This window comes from Tasmannia lanceolata, unplaced genomic scaffold (genome assembly GCF_043159265.1).
Source record: "Tasmannia lanceolata isolate RefF3 unplaced genomic scaffold, GAP_Taslan_0.1 ptg000037l, whole genome shotgun sequence".
Taxonomy (NCBI): domain Eukaryota; kingdom Viridiplantae; phylum Streptophyta; class Magnoliopsida; order Canellales; family Winteraceae; genus Tasmannia; species Tasmannia lanceolata.
In genome coordinates this window covers 6,136,664-6,160,010 of record NW_027518714.1, presented here as the reverse complement: position 1 = coordinate 6,160,010, position 23,347 = coordinate 6,136,664, and the positions used below count along the sequence as shown (strand labels likewise).

The 23,347-nt window shown below is 38.4% G+C and overlaps 1 protein-coding gene across 1 annotated transcript; it reads left to right on the top strand.

The window, feature by feature from the left end:
• Positions 1–489: 489 nt before the first annotated feature.
• On the top strand, positions 490–1,728 carry LOC143861845 (small ribosomal subunit protein eS26y-like). The gene is made up of 5 exons (XM_077372788.1): positions 490–563; positions 664–756; positions 846–930; positions 1,211–1,341; positions 1,458–1,728. The coding sequence occupies exons 1-5, from the start codon at positions 561–563 to the stop codon at positions 1,521–1,523; spliced, it is 378 nt and encodes a 125-aa protein (XP_077228903.1). The 5' UTR covers positions 490–560; the 3' UTR covers positions 1,524–1,728.
• Positions 1,729–23,347: the final 21,619 nt, after the last annotated feature.

Sequence of the window (23,347 nt, the reverse complement as noted above, 5' to 3'; positions counted from 1 at the left end):
AACACTTTGATACTAAATGCATTAGGTTAGGCCCTCAAACCATTTAGAATTGTAACACTTTGATACTAGTCACAGGGCTCTGGTCAGATACATCACAAAATACCAATCTAGAGTAGCCCCCTCATTAGAATAGAATTAACGTAATTTTGAGTAATTCATTAATTCTGAGTCCAATAATCTGTTTTGGATTCACAGATCAGTTCTAAAAATCCAAAACAAACATGGCCAGAGTACTTAAACACAATGTACATGACATTTGAAGTTCTAATTGGATCATTAATAAATTTATTTCCTATATGTTTAAAATTAGTTAATTTATGATGTATTGAATTCTGAACCACGGTCGAAACGGTTTGACCAAACCGGGTCCTTATCCGGTTCGATCACCGGTAGACCGGTCTGCCGAAAGTCGCATATTGCCCTCCTTGTTCGCCGACTGTGAGTGGGTATAGTCGTAATTTTCACTACTACTTTTTTATACCTTATATGTTAAGAAAACCCTAGCCTGGGTCTCTCCCTCTGGGCTCACGAGAAGAACAAAAAAATACAGTGCATCTACAATGGTATGGAGAATAAAGTTTGTCTCCTTTCAATAGATCTTTCTTTGTACTGACTGAAAATTTAAAAAATTCTTGATTAGATTTTAATGAATTCGTTTTGCAGACCTTCAAAAGGAGAAACGGAGGCCGAAACAAACATGGCAGAGGCCATGTCAACTTTATCCGCTGCTCAAACTGCGGAAAATGCTGCCCTAAGGTTTTTTTTTTTTTTTTTTTTTTTTCTGTATATTTTTATTTTCCTGTTCTTAAATTTCATGATTTTCTGCTCATTTTGTGTGTAAAAAGGATAAGGCAATCAAGCGGTTTCTTGTACGAAACATCGTAGAACAGGCGGCAGTTAGAGATGTTCAAGAATCCTGCGTCTACGATGGTATTTTTGTTATTACTTACTTCTTTTTATTTATTTTTCTATTTCTATTATGTTTGGATTGCAGGAATTTTATGTGAAAGTTTGGAAAATAAAATATTTCTAAGATTTCTTATTTTTATACTTAGAGGAACCTTCAATTTATAATAATATTTCTCTAAATTAACCATAATCATGTCATTTCTCTCTAAATTGTTGAGAGAGAAAAAAAAAATCCCCAAGAAAATATTTTTCTTGCATACCAAACAGGACCTAAAATCTTTTCCAAATGGATTTTCTTTAGGATACACGCTTCCGAAACTCTACGCCAAGATGCAGTACTGTGTGTCGTGCGCGATCCACTCTCACGTGGTTCGCGTGCGCTCCCGCACCGCACGTCGCAACCGTGAGCCACCTCAGCGTTTCCGGCGCAGAGTATGTTTCATTCATCTTAATTTTCTTTACTTAATTAATTTTCCAAATTGTTATGTAATAGAATAATCCTCTATATTCATATTTTGTGTATTTTTAATTTTTAATTTTTTTTTCAGGATGATATGCCTAAACCAGGACAAGGTACCCGCCCGGCTCCTACCGCAAATCCTATCCGTCCATGATGGTTTTCTATTGTGTGTTTGATCTAATAGTAGTCGCACTGAATTGAGAATGATTATGGGTTTTTGGTTTACTTGATAATCATTTTGTTTTAAATTCTGGTTTTCTCCTAGTACTTGAGTACTATGCAATATGCATTGATAAGTTTGGATTTTGATATGTTGTAGGCTTTATCATCAAGCATGCTCATGTTGGTTTCTTCGTGCAGGGTTTCAGCTTCTCTTCATTTTAGTAATATTTTATTGTGTGATTTTAGCGATTATAGTAAATGATGCAATGTTCGTTTTTTTATTGTACTCTAGTTTAATCGGTTATAGTTAGTTGCATTTATTCATCGTCTTTAGGTTAGAAAAGACATACTGTTATCTGCATTTATGCATTCTCTTTAGTTGTGATTTTGGAGGGATTTTCCTCAAGACTATGTAACCATTTCTTTTCTTCTTGTTCTTCTTTTTTTTTTTTCATAAAATCTAGACTAGAAAAATGTTTAATCTATTTGTTTTCTTGCGAGTTTGGGACTTCACGTAGATGACAAATCAAAATCCAACCTTGCAGTTTCACTTGGGGATTTACGAGAAAGAAATATTAGCACTACATTTGTTGTATCAGTGGACTCAGTAACACCTTTCCTATTCCAGTCTCCACTTCTTTCATTGGAATTTGCTTCTTTGGCTACTATTTCATGAATTCTTAAGCTCTTTTTGGTTTGGTTTTGGTAGTCTGCAACTTCTCGAGTTGTATCATTGGATTATAGGTTTTGAGTATAGCTGATCTGCGGAATATGCCTTCAACTCGTTTCTAATGCCTCACCTTGTACCTCTTGCATTGAAGCCTTGCAATTATCCTTGAGGTCTGCATGTCGCTTAAGAACTGAGACTCAGTCACACTCATATGTAATTTTAACAGCTGTAATGTTAACATCATTGCCTAGTTCTTTTGTGTGCGTTTTCACCATTTTACACTTCCTACTAGTTGCATCCAAACTCATTGGACGATAGGAAGCCAGAGTAAATGTTTCATGTTTAACTGGTTTATCTGCAGTATGGATTCTGTATTTAGGTTGATTTCATAGAGGCAAGCGCCCTGTACAAAGGTTTATCACTCATATTTTAGTGAAAGAAGGAACATTGGAATCGTGGATGCATAGATGAAAGAATGAACCATTTGTTGAGGACCCTTGACCAAAGTTGCAGTGTCACAAATCAATGTTTGTTGGGGACAATACTCTCATGAGGCTGTTAGAGGGCGGAAATTTTGAAATTAATATATATTTATATTGTACTAATAGGATGCAAATGATTGTCATGGAAAGCGGATCCATAAATTGGGTTATGAGGAAGGAGATTTGCTTTATTGATTGGAGAAAGCGACTTTATCAATAGAAACAATTATCAGTGTTACTGTTTCCATCATTCTCACATGGTAAAAGATTTGGTCGGAGTGGAGAAAGAATATTCAATTTATGTTGAATAAGAGAACATCTTGCTTAGTTGTATATGGAAGGGGCAGGATTTGTTGTGAGGTTTTGGATTAGTTGATGCAGTAACCATGTGACATTGGGAATTCATGAGCATGATTGCCTGTTTGACTTTATGGTGAATACTAAATAAGGATATAGCAGAGCACATTATGATACTTTATCTGCCATTGTTCTGAGCACTTGAGCTGTGAAGAGTAAGCCTATTTCCCAACAGTCAAAATAATAATTGTCAAGAACATCAGATATACTTTGAAATTTATCTCTGAAGGGTATAGTATCATACACAGCACAAAATCTGACCAAATAGCTGTGCTCATATGAACTGGCTGGAGAGAGGATTACCCGTGAACTGAAAATTAGTGGCTGTGAATTAAAATGGAAACCTAATCTAAGATATGTTTGATAGAACTTTATGTACAAAAGGAAACAACTGATTATGTTTAAGACTGCTTGAAGTTTGAACAACATGAAACACAAAATTCCATCTATTTCAGGCCTGAGCCAAATTGTTGAAAAAATGCAGATATAAAATGAAAATCTTATGTGAATGGAAGATGAATTCTGATTCTTAATGCCCTGTGGATTATTAAAGCTTTGATTTAGCATGGCAGAAATAGAGTCAATGTCGGGGGATGGGGAATGAAAATGGTGATCCCCTTTACTGATGTACGTATCATATATATTTGGTCTATGATAGGTCACAGTTTCAGCGAGTTTCAATATTCTAGTTCCTCCATTAAAAAGGCAATTTTGTGGGGAAGCTATATCCACCTAAACTGGCTTTAAGTAATAAGTCATGTTGCTGAATGTGGATTTTCGTGTATTAGTTCTTGAAAGTATAGTTTTACATCTTGTACCGATTATTTGTCATTGGCAGTGAGCTTGTAGCAAGGAACAAATTGTACTTGTTTCGTGGCGCATGTTAGATTGTGTAAATTTGAGACTCACCATATCATGATTCCTAGTGAAGTCTATTTGTAGTTGTGGCAGTTGTTCCTTGTCGAGCAAAAATAATCAATTGAGAGGAAGTATTTACTGCAATGATGCGTGAAGTCTGAAGCTATATAGGCAGCTACCATGATTGTTTTTTACTGCCACTGTAAATTTATGTGTAATTATAACTTTCCATATTTGTCATTGTCTGCCATTCACATTTATCTCATACACCTTCCCCAATCTCTATACTGAACCATTGTACCTGTTTGTAGCACCAATAAATACATTTGAAACCAAAACGTGTTTCAATGGATCAACATTTTCATCCAAAGTATTTCCCTTTTCTTCTTTTGTTTCCTGCCCCGGTCAGCTTTTCTTTGGTCTATCTCCACTGATCCCTTGTAATACCGCTTTTGATCGAAACAGTTTTACCAATTCCGGCAAATTTTACCTTTTTTTTTTTTTTAACTTGTAGGAATTTGAACCGTTGGATTTGTCTTGACCATATAACTCCTCTGGGCATTTACCCTCTCTGGTTGAATGTCTTGGGCTCTTTTATCTATGGAGTTATTATGCCCAGTGTCACCTCTTCCATTTCCTAATCAGAGTCCAAGGTTCACTTTGGACCCAGGCAGTATGTGTTATTGCTTCATTTCATGACTAGATGAATTCATTTGGACAGCATTTGATGCTCACCCAAATTAGTTTTTGCCTCTGTTTCCTTTGAGGCACTTCCCTTTCTGGTTGTACTGCCTGATTAAGTCGGGATCATCAATGGAGTTGTGTTCAGTGTCACCTCTTCCTTTCCTTATCGAAGCCCAATGTTGACTTGGACCAAATTGATTGGGGAAGTATGTGATATGCTTCAATTTATGAGTAGAAGAAATCATGTAAATAGGATTTGGTACCCAATGAAAAAAGTTCAGCCATTGTGCTTCCCTTCACAAAGAATTAGATGGTGCACTATGCTATGTTTCTTGTATGAACTCTGAAGACATGCACTAATTTAGAGAAGAATGATTTGATGATGAACAAGGGCAGATTTTAATGAAAAAGTAGAAAATCATGGCCAGGAGATTGGGTTTGAAATGATTGTGCATGCTACATTTAAATCAACTTGGGAAATGGTTTGATACTGTTTCAGGCCTTAAAACTTGGGAAAAAGCTCCATTATCAGTTGCGGCATTGGGAATGGAAAAATCAGAAAATTATGCCAAAGTCATGGGGTGTAGGACTGAGAAGATACATGTTTCTTATCTTGATCTTCCTCTGGGCTATGGTTGTCCAAAAACAACTGTAGGCCCCGACCATTGGAAAATTTAGAAATAAATTAGCAGGCTCGAAAAGGAACTATTGATCTCTTTGTGGGCGTATCACCCTGATCAAAGTAGCCCTTGCCAATCTCCCCACCTCACTTTCTTTTCAAAATTCTTTAGGAGGTGGCTCGAGAGATTGAGCACCTTCAAAGAAATTTCCTCTAGGAAGGACAAGAGGAAGGAAAATATTGCAAGCATCTTGTCATTTGAGGTGAAGTTTGTAAAGACAAAAGTTATGTTGATTTAGGCCTTGGCTAGTTGATTCTCAGGAATAAAGCATTCCTCGCTAAATGGTTGTGGAGGTTTGATGATGAAAAAGATGCATTTTGGAGGAAAGTTTTGGTAAGTAAAAATGGGACTGAGAGGAGTGGATGGGAGATCAAAGGTCCAGCCAGAGGTCAAAGCTCGGGGGCATAGAGATCCATTTGTCAAGTTAATGACGAGTTCAAGGGATAAGGTTTAGGGCAGGAAATGGGGAGGAAATCTTGTTTTGGGAAGATGTGTGGGTAGGTAATGTTGCTCTATGCTATAGGTTCTCGAGCCTATATATGATAGGAAAGAAAGAAAAAGGCAAAGGTGCCGGATTGTTATGAGAGAATTGGGAGATGAGTAGTGTGAGGGTGGGAGTTTTAAGGTATCTCTTGGAGGAAATAACAATTTTATGAACATGTTCTCTATTTTGGATCGTGTTTTTATCTCGCATTCGAAGGCAGATAAATTTGTATGGGCTCCAATTCCTCTTGGAATCTATATAGCTAGATCTTTCTTCAAAAAGCACAATTGACTTCTTGTTTGGAGAAAAATGAACACCCAAAGACCACATTTTTTGGTTAAATGGTGGAATTCTATTAAAGGAAAGATCTCATGACAGAGAAGGTCATGGAGGCAAGGAGTGCAGAAAGACAAAAAAGAACTACAAGAGCATCAAAGATCAAGGCGATCAAAAATAAAAATCTCTAATGCTGGGCAACCAACTCCATCTTTGGCAAGCCGGTCTGCCTCTCCATTAGCCGACCTCCTAACATGCTGATATCGAATTGGATGACTTTCCATATGGTCCAAGATTTCGTCTATCATCTCAGAGAATCTCCAAGAGTGAGGTTGTTTCCAGTGCAACCATCTTACTATGTTGAGGGAATCACCCTCCACGATGAGTATCCAGATATTCTCTACCCTTGAGGTCTGCATACCACTTAAGAACTGAGACTCAGTCACACCCATATGTAATTTTAACAACTGTAATGGAAACATCATTGCCTAGTTCTTTTGTATGCGTTTTCACCATTTTACACTTCTTACTAGTTACATCCAAACTCATTGGATGAAAGGCTGTGGTTGACATTTTCATAGGATCTTCACGAAGAGGATAGGAAGCCAGAGTAAAAGTTTTATGTTTAACTAGTTTGTCTGCTGTATGGATTCTGTCATTTAGGTTGATTTCATAGAGTCAAGCGCTATGTACAAAGGCTTATCACCCATATTTTAGAGAGAGAGATTATTTTAGAGAAAGAAGGAACATTGGAATCGTGGATGCGTAGATGAAAGAATGAATCATTTGTTTGAGGGTGCTTGACCAGCGTTGCAGTGTCACAAATCAATGTTTATCGGGGATAATACCCTCATGAGGCTCTTAGAGAGCCGAAATTTTGAAATTAATCTATAGTTTTATAGTCCTGATAGGATGAAAATGATTGTCATGGAAAGAGGATTCATAAATTGGGTTATGAGCAAGCAGATTTGCTTTAAGAATTGGAGAAAGAAACTTTATCAATAGAAACGATTATCGGTGCTACTGGTTCCTTGGTTCTCATGTTGTAAAAGAATTGGTCGGAGTGGAGAAAGATATTCAATTTATGTTGAAGAAGACAATGAGCTTCATCTTGCTTATTTGTATATGGAAGGGGCAGCAATTGTTGTGAAGTTTTGGATTTAGTTGATGCAGTAATCCTGTCATTGGTTTAAGAGACATTTGGAAATTCATGAGCTTGATTGCTGGTTTGACTTTATGGTGAATACCAAATTAGGATATATTAGAGAACAGTATGATAGTGTATCTGCTCTTGTTCTGAGCACTTGAAGGGTTATACATGTATCCTACACACCTGAAAATCTGACCAAATAGCTGTGATCACATGAACTGGCTGGAGAGAAGGTTACCCGTGAACTGAAAATTAGTGGCTGTGAATTAAAATGGAAACCTAATCTATGATATCTTTGAAAGAATTTTGGGTTTTATGTTCTGTACAGAAATCACTGTTGCTGTGATGCATCTCTTGGATTTTATTTTGAAAACAATAGGAAACATCCTGCTTATGTTTAACGTAACACTGTTTGAACAACATGAAGCACAAATTTCCATCTATTTCGTGCCAGAGCCAAATTGTTGAAAACATGCAAATATAAAATGAGATTCATTTAATTAATCTTGGTATTTATATTGAAAATCATATGTGAGTGGAAGATGAAATCTGGTTCTTAATGCCCTGTGGATTATCTAAGTGTCAGGACTACATTGCTTCGATTAGCAGAAATAGAGTCAATGTCGGGATGGGGAATGAAACTGGTAATCCCCTTTAATGATGTATCATATTTCTTTGGTTTATGATAGGTCACAGTTTCAGCGAGTTTAGATATTCTAGTTCCTCCATTAAAAAGGCAATTTTGTGGAGAATCTACCTAAACTGTCTTGAAGTAATAGGTCATGTTGCTGAATGTGAATTTTCGCATATTAGTTCTTTTAAGCATAGTTGTACAGCTTGTACTGACTGTTTGGCATTGGCAATGAGCTTGTAGCAAGGAACAAATTGTACTCGTTTCATGGCGCATGTTAGATTGTGTTAATTTGATACTTTCACCATCTCAGGATTCCTAGTGAAGTCTATTTATAGTTGTGGCAGCTGTTCCTTGTTGAGCAAAATTAATCAATTGAGAGGAAGTATTTACTACAATGATGCGTGATGTCTCAAGCTATATAGGCAGCTATCATGATTGTTTTTTTTACTGCCAATGCAAGTTTATGTTTAATTATGACTTTCCTTATTTGTCATTGTTTGCCAAATTCACATTTATCTCTTACACCTGCCCCAATCTCCATACTGAACCATTGTACCTGTTTGTAGCACCAATAAATACATTTGAATCCAAAACATTTTTCAATGGATCGACATTTTCATCCAAAGTATTTCTTGTCCATATAACTCCTTTGGGCATTTACCCATTCTGGTTGAATGTCTTGGCCTCCTTTATCTATGGAGTTATGCTCACTATGACCTCTAACATTTCCTTATCAGAGTCCAAGGTTGATTTGGACCCATGCAATGAGGGCAGTATGTACTATTGCTTCAATCCATGTGATGCAGATAATAGGCCAATAAGTGGCATATTTGCCCATTAGGATTTATATTTCCATGTTATTTAGTTTAGGAATTTATTTTTCATTTTATTTTAGTTTCTAGGAATTTTATTTCAATATTTACTTTTTAGGGATTCTTAAATTAGGCAGTTTCCTTATTTTAAGGACTCCTAATTGCCTATATATAGGCCATATGTAGTAGAGATTATTAACTTTTGATGATTAATAAAGATTCTTCTCCCTCTAATTCTAGTTTTCTTCTTCCCTCTCCTGATTTCTTCTCTTCTCTCCCTAAATTCGTCTATTCTTCTTCTTCTTCTTCTACTTCTCTCTAAATTCGTCTCTTCTTCAGGTTATTTTCGTCTCTTCTTCCCATATTCTTTTAATTCTATCTCCTTTCGTCTATTTCTCTCCCCTTTCCTCAATTTCTCCTCACGGTGCTGCATCAATTTAGTATCAGAGCGAAAGATCCAAGTTTCCAACTGTCTCGAGCCGCAAAATCTCCATCCTTACCTCTTCCAATATTCCCTACAGATTTTTCAGAAGGCACAGAGATTTCTTCAAAAGGCCGGAGTTTTTTTTTTATATTTTTCTTCATAGGAAAAGGTACGGAGAGACGATTTCAGTCCGAGAATACGCACAACAACAACATCCAGATTTAACACAAAACGCATCACCTAAACAGCCGCTTCCATCTCACCCTACACCTATCTTCCCTTCTCTGTTCAGCCACCCAAAACCATTACCCTTACCCTTTGAGGCTTTTCATCGAACACCTTACAGACATAAATTCATAACCCTCGTCACCCCTTTCTTTCTCAGCCCTACAACCGAGCCCTACTAACCACCCAGAAATCAGTCTCTTTCTATTGCCCATTATCCTTTCCGTTTACCTAAGATTCTAGGTGCAGATCCTAACCTAAAACCAGTCCCGAGCACCATCTATCTTCATCCTTCGAACCCTGAAATTGTAAAGCACCTTGCTGCCCAGAAATTCACCCAAACCTGCTGAAAATTTTCAACCAGAAGCCAACGATTTAGAAGCCCAAAGCAGCAGGTTTTCACCCTCTTTTTTCACCCCATATACACGCAAATCAGTTTACCCAAGCCCATCTCCTTCACCCTTCCTTGCCTATTACCAGACCTTTTTTTCTCAGGCCACCAATAGAAACCCATAATAGACCTTTGCTTTATCTCTAATCTTCTGTACATCTTTACCCAAACCCTATTTCCGCCCAGTTGGTTCCGTGAAAGAGGAGGAAACTCACGGATTTCCTTATTCTTTCAGCACGTAATAAGGTAAGTGTTTCATCTTACCAAAATTACTAAAGAGGAGGTCTTTAAATAAAATCTTACACTCCATTCTATTGATATTTCCACTCTCTTGCTTTATTTAGTGACTCACTTAACTTTTTAGTCGGTGAGTGAAACAGACACAACATAAGAAACAAAGAAAGGCTTCTTTTCACACCCCCTTTATTCCCTTGGGCACCCCCTCATATTAGTATACTGATTTAACCCCCTCTTTTTCCTTTTAGGCATCCCTTTCCAAAAAAAGAAAAAGAAAAAAAAAGGAAGAAAAAAAAAATCTATTCTCTCTCTCTACCCCATCACATTTTCTCTCTCATCACCAGAGCTCTTTCTGCTCAAAATTGGAACTCGATCTCAACACGAAAGTTGTTCATGATAACTTTTAGAACGCATCCAGCATATTTTCAGCAGCGGACAACAGTCTTCAGCTCAGTTTCAGGAGTCATCTCAGCCGTTGATCGCGCCGATTCTTCCGATCATCAGCTTTCACTCATCCGATTTGAGATCCGAGACAGGTGTTGTGTTCCTTTCGCCATGACAAACAAATCAGACGGTTGATTTCAGTTTTCGACGCCGATCCCAATGGCTCCGCCCTATGTTCCATATTTTGATGGGTACGACGAAAGCTATTGGAATGACCGCACTCACTTTCGCTATTATGAGGATACATGTTTACGTTGGATTGATGCTCTAGACGCATATCATGAGTACAATGACCATGATCACCGCCAGACTATCTACCGAGCTAAAGAAACTGTGCGACGACAAGCCTGATGCTCATGGAGCCACATTGAAACGAACCGTCGTAGAAGACGTGAGCAGCCAATCTGTCGTTGGGAGGATGTTCGTGATGCGTTTATGAATATTTATGCGCTCGACTATTTGAATCAACAGAGATTGAATCGTGAGTGAGAATATAGAGTGTTGTGTAGTGTTGAAAGTAAAGTTGAAGCCCTCCTTGAACAACTAAAAGAAGACCGTCATTATATATGCGAAGCTAAAATTATAGCTGAAAATTCAGTGCGTCGTATACATGAGCAGAGACAACTTCACACTTCTAAGGCAGATATTGTAGTAGATCCATGTGAGGCTTTTCCCTTGACAGAGTTGATCGAGCATCGTCCTGAGTCAGAGCCGAGTGACATGACTGTTGATCCATTACCTGAGACAGATGATCGCGAGCATATTACAGAGGATTGCCCTATATTTATGCCGATTGATCAGATTGCCGAAACTTGTGCCGACACAGATGATCTTGTTCCGCAGATTGATCATGAGGTCCATCAGCTTCACATCACTGCCCCAGCTTTAGTCCTAAACGCTGATTTTATCATTGATTCTATTGAGCCTGATGAGATACCAGCGGATGACTTTCATGTTGATTCTCCTGCACCTACTGAGCTACCAGTTGATGTTGATTATGTGGAGGATGTTTTCCGATCGGTACCACCCATAGCTGTTTTGCCGAGCACGCCGATCCATGACGAGTACATTGCCATCTTCCCAGCTTCCCTGATTCTCACGAAGGACTTGTATCTTGATGATTTTGCATGGATGTTTTCTTCCATATTCCGCCGCCAACCTTTTAGACCACTTTCATTGCTGTCTCGAGCATTAGCCATCAGGATTGTTTCAGACGGATTGCGTCTCCTTCTGCTTCATTGGATTATTTTCATATTTGACCCAGGCACTAGAACTCGAGGGCGAATTCTTTTCAACCAGGGGAGAATGATGCAGATAATAGGCCAATAAGTGGCATATTTGCCCATTATGATTTATATTTCCATGTTATTTAGTTTAGGAATTTATTTTCCATGTTATTTTAGTTTCTAGGAATTTTATTTCAATATTTACTTTTTAGGGATTCTTAAATTAGGCAGTCTCCTTATTTTAAGGACTCCTAATTACCTATATATAGGCCTTATGTAATAGAGATTATTAACTTTGATTGATATTGAATAAAGGTTCTTCTCCCTCTAATTCTAGTTTTCTTCTTCCCTCTCCTGATTTCTTCTCTTCCCTCCCTAAATTCGTCTATTCTTCTTCTTCTTCTACTTCTCTCTAAATTCGTGTCTTCTTCAGGTTATTTTCGTCTCTTCTTCCCCTATTCTTCTAATTTTATCTCCTTTCGTCTATTTCTCTCCCCTTTCATCAATTTCTCCTCACGGTGCTGCATCACCATGACTATCTGAATTCATTTGGACGGCATTTGATACCCACCCAAAAGAGTTTTTGCCACTGTTTCCTTTGGCGCACGTCCCTTTCTGGATGAACTGCCTAATTGAGTTGGGATCATAATTGGAGTTATGTTCAGTGTCACCTCTTCGATTTCCTTACCAGGGCCCAATGTTGACTTGAATCGAAGTGATTGGGGAAGTATGTGATATGCTTCAATTTATGAGGAGATTAAATCATGTGAATAGGATTTTGTGCCCAATGGAAAAAGTTAAGCCATTATGCTAACTTTCACATAGAATTAGACGGTGTACTATTTATGGTGTTTGCACATGCTATGTTTCTTGTATGAACTCTGAAGTCATGCTCTAATTTAGAGAAGAATGTGATGATGATGGACAAGGGCAGATTTTAGTGAAAAGGGAGAACTAAGGCAAATCGAGTAGGAAATCATGGCCAGGAGATTGGGTAATGATTGTGCAAACTACGTTTAAATCAACTTGGGAAATGGTTTGATGTTGTTTCAGGCCTTAAAACTTGGGAAAAAGCTCCATTATCGGTTGAGGCATTGGGGACGGAAAAGCGGAAAATTATGCCAAAGACATGGGGTGCAGGACTGAGCAGATACATGTTTCTTATCTCGGTCTTCCTCTGGGCTATGCTTGTCCAAAAAAAACTGTGGGCCCCGACCATTGGAAAATTTAAAAAGAAATTAGCAGGCTCAAAAAGGAACTATCGATCTCTTGGTGGGCGTATCACCCTGATCAAAATGGCTCTTGCCAATCTCCCCACCCCACTTCTCTTTTCAAAATTCTTAAGGAGGTGGCTCGAGAGATCGAGCACCTTCAATGATATTTCTTCTAGGCAGGACAAGACAAGAATCTTGTCAGTTGGGGCGAAGTTTGTAAAGGCAAAAGGTATGTTGAGCTAGGCCTTGGCTTGATGGTTCTTAGGAATAAAGCATTCCTTGCTAAATGGTTGTGTTGGCTTCATGACGAAAAAGATACATTTTGTAGGAAAGTTTTCGTTCGTAAATATGGGACTGAGAGGCGTGGGTGGGAGATCAAAGGTCCGGCTAGAGGTTAAAGCTCGGGGCATGGAGATCCATTTGTCAAGTTAATGACAAGTTCAAGGGATAAGGTTTAGGACGGGAAATGGGGAGGAAATCTTGTTTTGGGAAGAAGTGTGGGTAGGTAATGTTGCTCTATGCTACAGGTTCCCGAGCCTATATATGATAGGAAAAGGAAAAAAAAAGGCAAAGGTGTCGGATTGTCTGAGAGAATTGGGAGAAGAGTAGTGTGAGGGTGGGAGTTTTAAGGTATCTCAAAGAGGAAATAATAATTATTATGAACATGCTCTCTATTTTGGATCATGTTTTTATCTCGCATTCGATGGCCAGATAAATTTGTATGGGCTCCAATTCCTCTTGGAATCTTTCTTCTAGAAGCACAACTGACTTCTTGTTTGGAGAAAAATGAACACCCAAAGACCACTTTTTTTGGTTAAATGGTGGAATTCTATTAAAGGAAAGATCTCATGACCAAGAAGGTCATGGAGGCAAAGAGTACAGAAAGACAAAAAAGAACTACAAGAGCATCAAAGATCAAGGCAATCAAAAATAAAAAATCTCTAGCGCTGGGCAACCAACTCCATCTTTGCCAAGCCTGTCTGCCTCTCCTGATATCGAACTGGATGGCCTTCCATATGGTCCAAGATTTCATCTATCATCTCAGAGAATCTCCAAGAGTGAGGTTGTCTCCAGTCCAACCATCTTACCATGTTGAGAGTATCACCCTCCAAAATGAGTATCCAGATATTCTCTAGCCATTTAACTTATGCTCTGAAGGATAGCTCTAACTTTCACCTCGTTAGAATTCTTGATTCCAATAGGACCCTAAAATACGCATTTGAGTGAGCCAGTCTCATCTCTGAGGAGACCTCCAATCCCCGCTGGACTGGGGTTGCCTATGCTAGATCCATCGATGTTTAGCTTCAACTACCCTGGATCTGGAGACCATCTAATAATTGAAATCACATCTTGCTCCTTGGTCGTGCAAATCTACCTCTAGCAACACATGATATCTGTAGCTCAATACATCTTGAAGCAAGAATGATTTCCGCCCAAGATATTACTAATGATTAGATTCGTGAGCAGGAGGCACTTCTGACCACATTCTTGAAGGTGCAAGTGTTCCTTTCTTTCCATAAGACCCCAATAGTGGCCAGCAATGGATGCCCGATAAGAAGAGAGGAGGAGACTTCAAATCACCTCCTAATTTTCAGATGGCTTGGTGTTAACTGGGTCCTCCCATATTCCATTAAGGAGATTATCACCAGCTGATAGCCAAGTGATTGATACATGACATGCCTTGGAAGGGTTTGGATCTTAAAATGGGAAGAACTTTTGTTGCAAACAGATCATAAGTTGTTGGGTTGTGGCAGTGTGGCATTTTACAAGAAAGATACGGTAGGCCAAGTACTTGTTTACAACCTAGTAACCTACTTCTTGTTAAATCCCAACAGGTTTTTTTCGAAGATGAAATGCCATACATGTAGAATGCTTACTGCAGTCCCATTAGGATGTATTCAGTGGGAAAGCCAAATTAGAAAAGGTGAAATGGTCTAGATGACATTTTCTTCACCATTGCAAATCCAATATTTGGATGGTTGTGAAAAGAGAGTTGATTCAATGGTTGAATACATCGTATTTATGCCTTCTCCTTCTAACATATAAGAAACAGATTGGCAATACCAGCCCCTTCAGTAAAATGTGATCCACTAAGTGTGGACCCATAGGATTTTTGTTCTCAGATGCATTGGGCCGAATCGGTGGTTTACCTCTTGGTCTTGGCTGGATTAAGCAAATGTGTAGCCTTCTTTCTAAATAAGTAATGTTAAGATGAATAGGCTGTCTGATGCATATACTTTTAACATGCCTGTGTCTTTATTTTGTCAACCTGATTCTTCCCACGATTGATATTTCAGATGACTCAGCAAAGATCACTCAGTAAAATATCCTGATGCTTATGTTAATCACTTTTACTGGAGTTTTTATATGGTGTGTGGCCGAATAGTCCAGTACTTTGTACGGCCCACTCCATAGGATGATCCAAACCGTTCATTTGTCGCCACAATGAAAATAAGCTATGTCCCAAAAATCATTTCCATAGGATGATCCTAACCCTTGGATCACTAGAGATTTCCATAATGTGTCGTACCTCTATAGAGCGGAGGGTTATGATCATCCTATGGAAATGAGTTATTTGGGCACAATTGGTCGAATGGACTCCACAGTGATGGGCTGTATTTTAAGGGGAATGATAAATCCACCCCTCTTTCATTCCTCATAGCCCCCTTTCATTCTGTGATCGATGGCAGTGAAAAAATATGCATCACCTGGTCGGTGACTTTTAGCCAGTGGCCTTTCTAAATGGGCCCACCAGATGAATGGTCTGGGTCGATGTACACGTGTTTTTCACCCCCAACCAGTCTTGTTTCGATTTTAGGAATTTTCTGGAAAATTTTGGAAAGGAAAATATGTTTGGAAATTGCATGCTTTTCTATTGTTTGATTACACATTTACACATGACAGAAAATTCCTTTAACCCGCACGGTTCAAAGTTTTATCTAGAGAGGCCTTCAATTTATGATGGCATATCCCCCTAAGCCACAACCATAGCATTTATCTCTAAGTTGTATTAGGAAACAAATCTGCTTGAAATGTTTTTCCTGCAACCCAAACAAGGTTAGTGGAGACACGCCTTCCCTTCTTGCTATCAATGAATCAGCCCTTCATATGTAATCATGTAGAAGATCTGGACTGTTCATCTCGTGGACTTTCATTATGGAGGGTACATGGCCTAGAGCTCACACCAAGAAATGATCGTACTTATTAAAATGGGGGATTTTTAACCCACTGATTGAATACCAGTTGATGGTTTTCTTTCCTAGCCGTTCATTTTTGAAGTCCTCAAAAGTCCTGGTGATTATCTAAAGAGAAGACCTCTATCATGATCATGCTTTATAGGTTAGTCGCCCAACCAGATGGACGATCCAGATCATCAAACACCGTAAGACTCATGTGAGTTGAAAATAAAAAATGAAGCTCTCTTTTGGTCTACTCAGTAAACGGCAATCACATGGATGAACAAAGGAACATCTCTCTGCTTGGTGGTCAGATGAGTCTAATCTTGTGCCCCACCCCAATTTCGTTATGAGATGATATATAGACTCATCTGACCAGCCAGCAGAGAGATGTTGTAGGCAATTAGACTGAGAAAAAGGGGTGAGAAATTACAAAATGTGGCTAACCAGGCATCAGTTGATGAACGAGTCCAGTCGTACAAAACATCGTATCAGAAAAGGGACAAAGCATTTAAGGGTCATTGTATGAGAAGAGGGCGTGTGATGGTGTACACAATTTTACTGCGGAGAATGAAATTGACCCCTTTTCTGATACAGGCATTTCCGATGAAAAATTAGGTTATTCAAAGTGATTCCCGCATGATCTATTCATCTTCCCATCAAGATATCACTCCTGCCACCGTTGGGGAAAAAAAAGAGATATCACTCCTATCAATATGTTTGCGGGTCTAACATGTATTCACAGAAAAGAACACATACATGGCTGGAAAATTTTCAGAAACAAGATGAGAGTTGAGGAGGCTTGATGTAGTGCAGTCATGCAAAGAAACCAGAGTGAATGTTCTTCTCCATGAACCCAATTATTGCAATTGCTCTGGATACCCTCTTTTAGCTTCTAGGGTCTATTTCTTAGTTCAAGATGGAATAAAAGAATGAGTAGATCTGTTCCGCCCAAAATGGGAACGGGCGAAACTCAAATTCCAAGGGCGTTGGTTTGTTTTGGATTTTGAATACTGATTCGAGTCCAAAACTGATTAAAAGTGATGTCCGTTAGAACAACCTTATAGCTTCTGTTAAGGTTGTGGAATGGGCAAGGCAGTATTGGAAAGCTAAACAAACGCATACAGGTTTGTTTAGAAGGGGAAAAAAGGGGTTCCATCTCACCAGAAAAGAAGAATTTTCTCGCTTGGGAGTTCTCATGAAGAGAATTGCTGAAGCATACCGGTGGCAAGAGTTGATAAAGAAGCACGGAAAGGCAAAAAAAAAATGTTTATATTCCGAATACCTCTGTGTACAAGGACTTTATTTGGTACAAGGTTTACAAGTGAGAATTCTGGGTTAACCACTTCTTACTTTTTGTTACAAGAAATGTGAGATGAATGAACATCGAGAGTAAAATTGAATATAGCCTTTTAAAGTTCAAACATATGATAGTCAAATAAATCTTCAGAACTATTCCTTAGAAGTTAGAACCAAGGAATGCTTGTTTATAATCAAATGGTTTTGCTAACGAGTGCTGGCACACCCGAAATGATATTTTACAATCATTTTACACATGCTTTGAGAGAAACACACATATTCTGAGAGCTTTCTGGCAACTGTAATGACCTTCGACTGCTCTTTAGATAATAAAAGACAATACGAGTTGGTGCGAATATCAAAACATGGTTCCCATAAAGAAAAAATCAACAGCATTTAATGAGCGATATACATCTATAAATGACCACATAGTGCGCAATGAGAACTGCCTTCTGAATGAATAATAAGAACGTGAACTGAGGCGGCTGAAAATATCTCACATTTCAATAGACCATTTATCACAACTTTCGATGATTGAATCTCTATCAGATATCTAAACTTCAACAGCAGCCATACCTAACTGTCAGAAAATCCTTATTACCCAGTCAATCATTTGAGACATTTAAAGAGCGTTTTCTCTTGTGTTGAAAAATACATTTCACCAGTTTTGATCGCCCATTGCAACTCACATGAAAAAAAAACATATAGATATACCTGTTAAGTGAAAACGTTTGCAACCAGTTAAGTTTACTAATTTATTTTACCTCAAACTTTGACTGAACTTGGAAGGTTCTTCTGAAACAACAATGCACCAATAAGACCCAATACAAAACTTCTACTAACTCACAGCTCTCAGTTGCAAGGTTTTAAATTTCGACCGAAATCCGAAATTTCAGACTCAATACAAAACTTCTACGAACTCACAGCTCTCAGTTGCAAGGTTTTAAATTTCAACCGAAATCCGAAATATCAATTCGGATTGAAATTTCGGATTTCGGTCAACACCAAAACCGAAACGTTCCGAAACCGAAATTCCCGAAGCGTACCAAATTTTGGTCAAAATTTCAGAAATTTCGGCGAAATTTAAGATAAAATATTAATTTTTAATCCTTTACAGAATTTCAGCAGAAATTTCGGCCCAAAAAATGACATTTAAAGGTCCCATTACCGAATTTCGGCCGAAATTTCAGGATTTCGCCTAAAATTTCTGTTTCGGATAGGACCGAAATTACCTCCAACACCGAAATTTAAAACCTTGCTCAGTTGTTAACTCGACACTCATCAAAAGATGTTCTACCTTCACAACATTTAATACATCAAACATCGAACCAGTATATGTTATATTTGTTAGAAAGGGGTCGTTTAGCGATAGGGGTATTTTGGCCATTCTAACTAAACCCCACTTGTATGTACATGACTTGCATTGACATATCATTATGGATGAATATAAAGCTGCAACTCAATACGATTTTTGTCATCTCTCTTGATATACATTCGATTATCCTACTTTCCAATTTTAGTGTCGTATTATTTTCACACACCAATATATTCTTGTGAAGAATTTGCGAACGAGGAGGAGGGCTAGATGTACGCAGCCTTACCCCTGCTTTGCAGAGAGGCTGTTTCCGTGACTCGATTTACATAAATATATTTTCTAAAATTTAATTCTAATCTTCTTTCTAGGTTTACTAATTTCTATACTCTCGTTACCTAGCATCACTGTGATGGTTGCATTTTCTACTTGGAAGAGATGGAGGAGATGAGCTCTCATGCCTGGAACAGCTCTCAGGCATTCAGGGACTTTTGCTTCACCCGTGATATTCTGCCGAAGTTTCCTTGTGTGCAGTTTGCACGCTCCATCAAAAAATGGAGTTGCAGAGAGGAAACACAAACACATCATTGAGGCAGGTCTTTTGATGCTTTTTAATCACGTACACCGAAGCATTCATAGACAGATGCTTTCCGTCTGCAAATTATGCCATGTTCTAGTATTTTCTCTTCCCACAGTGTACTCTTGACCTCCTCGTTCTTGGGGTTTCCCTCTCCTCTTTTATATAGATTGCACTATTTCAAAAAAACAAAATTATACCACTTTCCAGTCACTCTGGCAAGAACAGGTTCTGCCTAGAATGGTGCCGAATTTCTGACTTTACAATTTTGTGTTTTTTTTGTTCAAATCCAATTCGTGTTCCTCGTTTGTTCCAATCCTAGTAAAGAGCTTCAGATCCTTTGAAACGTAACATACGAATGATAACGGTAGTTACATAAGTGCCCAATTCAACTAATCAAAGCTCTGGACAGCAGACTCCGGACTTGGCACGACTAGCTTTCCGACTTCCAAGTTAGTGAAACATAAAAAAGATTTCGAGTAACCCATCCCATCTACCTGTTCCACTCGGACAGACAGCAAGCTGAGCAGTTCTCACTCTGTTTGGTGACCAAGCTTAAAGAATGCCGTAAAATGATCACAGAAACTTCAAACCGATTCGCCATGTGAAAGCAAGCAATGACAATTTCCCTATGAAGACTCGCTTTAGTTACGGCTGCGGTGGGTTCCGAGGGGGGATCCATTTTCGCCTTTTGGTGGCTATTTTCTAGCCACTTGAGTCTTTTAACCGTGCCAAAAGAATGGGAGGGTTGTTAAAACACAGGAAAATTCCAATAAGACCCAGTATAAAAACCTGTACTAACTCACAGCTCTGAGTTGTTAACTTCGAGCTTATCAAAAGATGTCCTCAATTTGATTGGTCCGCACTAGGGATATGAAAGCAGTCAGTCAGCAGAAGCAGCTAAGTAAGAGGCGAATTCCTAATTCATTTCTCTCCAGCGTCTTCCGGGCATGGAATAAACCTTCTCAACATTGAATACATCAAGCCAACCTACGTTTTATTCGTTAAAGATTCACCACAAGAATTCTTCTGATAGCGTAGAATAGTTTAACAGCAACAACCCACCACTCATGGTATGGATATACAGAGCAACCACTAAGTCGTAAATCATGGTTTGACTTTGAATATTCTCAACCCAAAAGAAGTTCTCTGATAATAATTATGTTAAATACACTATCAGCGGTTTCAAGGAATCTTCTATTAGGATTATACTAATCTGACTGGTTTTTATTATGATGGGGATGTTAGTGACTCTTCAGATTGCAAATCATCTTAAATTGGTTGAAAAGCGTAGCTGGAAGGGGATGTCAGTGACTCTTCAGAATGCAAATCATCTTAAATTGGTTGAAAGGCGTAGCTGAAGTTTAACAAAATAAAAAACTAGAAGATTGTCAATCCTTAAACACTAAAAAAATTCTACAAACAGACCATATTGAGAAAAATAAAAATGAGCAGATCCCAGCCTCTTCTGTCTGCGACATAATCCCATTTAGCAAATCAACCAAAACAAATGCCAGTTATCCACTCCCAGGAAAAGTTAACATCAATAATCTGTTTTTTATCATATACCAAACCATCTGTGAACTTTTTTAATACTTTCTTGTATTTTGAGGTTGATTCATTAAATATAACACATCCACTATCTCATAGCTCTTAAGGGAAATTATGAAAAAGAAATTCAATTACATAAAACCCAAATCAGCAGCAACAACAGCGAAATCTTCTCAATTCATTCACAAAAATCACGCATCTAGTACAAATTCGAATCGAAAAATCGCATCAAGGTGAAAGTAAATTATAAGCCTAGAAAAAGGTACATGTAATATATATAGAGAGAGAATGGGGAATTAATCGCAAGAAAAGACCTGTAAAGGCAATCTCCAAGCCTCTGAAAAGGAGAAACACATGTCATCAATGGCTTCGCTGCGGCACCACCGACATTTAGAAGTCTTCACGCATTCACTTTTTGAAGCCATTTCTCTGCAATTCGGAGACTGATTTTTCTTCGAGACGCCCATAGGATGTCGATTCGAACCCACTCCATCGAAAGCAGATGCCAGAGAGGAGATAGAGAGGAGAATCAGAAGAAGAATTATACAAAATGACGGCAAAACCCTAACCCTAACCCTAACCATCATTTGCTAACCCTAGAAACGGAAGAAAGGGGGAAGTAGGCAATATTGGGGGCATCGAGTTTTTATACTAAAGTCCGGGCGGTCATGATCGTAATCAAGATGCCACCTTGATATTTGATCCAGCAGCAGCCGGGGTTTTAATCGGATGCCGTTGGATCAGATATCAAGGGCGGTACTTATATGGTCAGATCGGTTGATTTGAACGTGCCAAACCCTTTTTTTTAAAGAGAAAAGTACGGAATGTGTCCCATAGTTTCGAGAAATTACGGATTTAGCGTACTTTTGAAAACAAGCATCAAACACAGGTGATTCTTCAAAATCAGGTGGAAAAAAGACCCTCATACCCTTCTGACATCAAGAGAAATATCCTTTTCATTACTGCCCATTAAATTGGCGCGCTTCACAAGGCTTCTTTTGGTTCGTCTGAATGTGTATTTGAACCGACAGAACCTTGGGTTCGTTTCTATCTTAGCCGTCGGAAATAACTAGAGACGGATGGATGCTTAACACATGTTGAAAATCTTTTTAGAATGCAGGTGCCTCTATACACAACCGGTTTGGTTTGGATTTGAAATCTTTCTTTGAACCCAGAGTCCCCTGGGTTCGTTTAAATCATGGCCGTCCTCAATATGCATAGGCGGTCGGATCCACGATACGTGGACATCAATATGGAACGGTGGCGTCTTCTAATAATACTGCCTCTCTGTATGAGATTCTGCCGGTGTACATTCTATTTTCGCTTACATCCTATTTTCGCCGGCGTACCCCTTAATATTCTTGCGGCGTACTCTAAGCCAAAAGAGACATACATGATTTGACATGAAAAGTGGGCAACTTTAACGCTTTTTGATGATATTTTCACTCCCCATGCATTAACGTTCTCATCCTTCAAAATTTTTAAAGATAATGATTGACGTTCTCATCCTGATGGAAGGGTAACATATGAGGACTCTGATCATGTCTGAAGAGTATTAGTGTCTTTTTTCTACCCGATTATGAAGAATCACCCGTGTTTGATGCTTGTTTTCAAAAGTACCTGAAATCTGTAATTTCTGGAAACTATCACACACCATTCCATACTTTTATCTTTTTTTTTGAATGGTAACCGTTGAGAACACCGTGATCAGATGATCTTTGGAAGATCTCAAGGATTTTAGACTCCTACAATCCCTCCAAAATGGGCAACCAAAAACACACTTTCGATGCCCTGCTTGTAAGAAGTGATTGTGAGTCCAAAACTGATTGTTGGACTCAAAACTTAGGTATGTTTTTTTTTGGACTCAACAGTAGTCAAAATCGAAAAACAAACAGGGCCCAGGGTTCTACTAACAAAAGCTAAACAGTTGATTTTTTGTTGTTCTTTATCTTATGAGATGGGATATCAATATGGTATGGGAACATGTGGGTTGTGCCTCATGATGTCCTACATGATCAACGGTCTGGATTGCATATACTTTGCTCCCTATGAGACCCTAGAATTGATCTTTAGCATTGATCCCAACATTAGCTTTGCTCTTTTTTTATATCAGCTGTAAGCACACTAATGTGTGTGATCCCCGGCATGAGTAAACCCATCAGGAATGGCTTCTTCCACCCTATCTATCTGCAGATGGGAGCCAAAACAGGCGGAACAGAATCATTTGGAGCTTAATCATTCACTTTGAGAATTAATCTTTTTTACTCTGAGAATTGAAAAGCTGTCTTTTCTCTCTCTTTTTTCCTCTAGACCATAGTTCACGCAAAACAGACATGGACTTTTGGAAATATTTTGAGAAAATTACAAAACCCTGCAGTTATCCTGATAGTTTCAAAATAATATGATATTCTAATTCTTATTTTTACAGAAATAATATTGAGTTAACTTCAAGGTATTTTTAAGTTTTTTTCTTACAATTTATATTTTTATATATCTTTACGCACTGTTTGTTTAGGATTTTGAGAATAGATTCTGAGCCCAAAACTGATTGTTGGACTCAAAATTAAAATGAACAGGGCCTAAAGTAGTTTTTTTTCCAGTTTTTTTTCCCAGTACAAAGTCTAGACCCAAAAATAAGAAAATAATAACAATC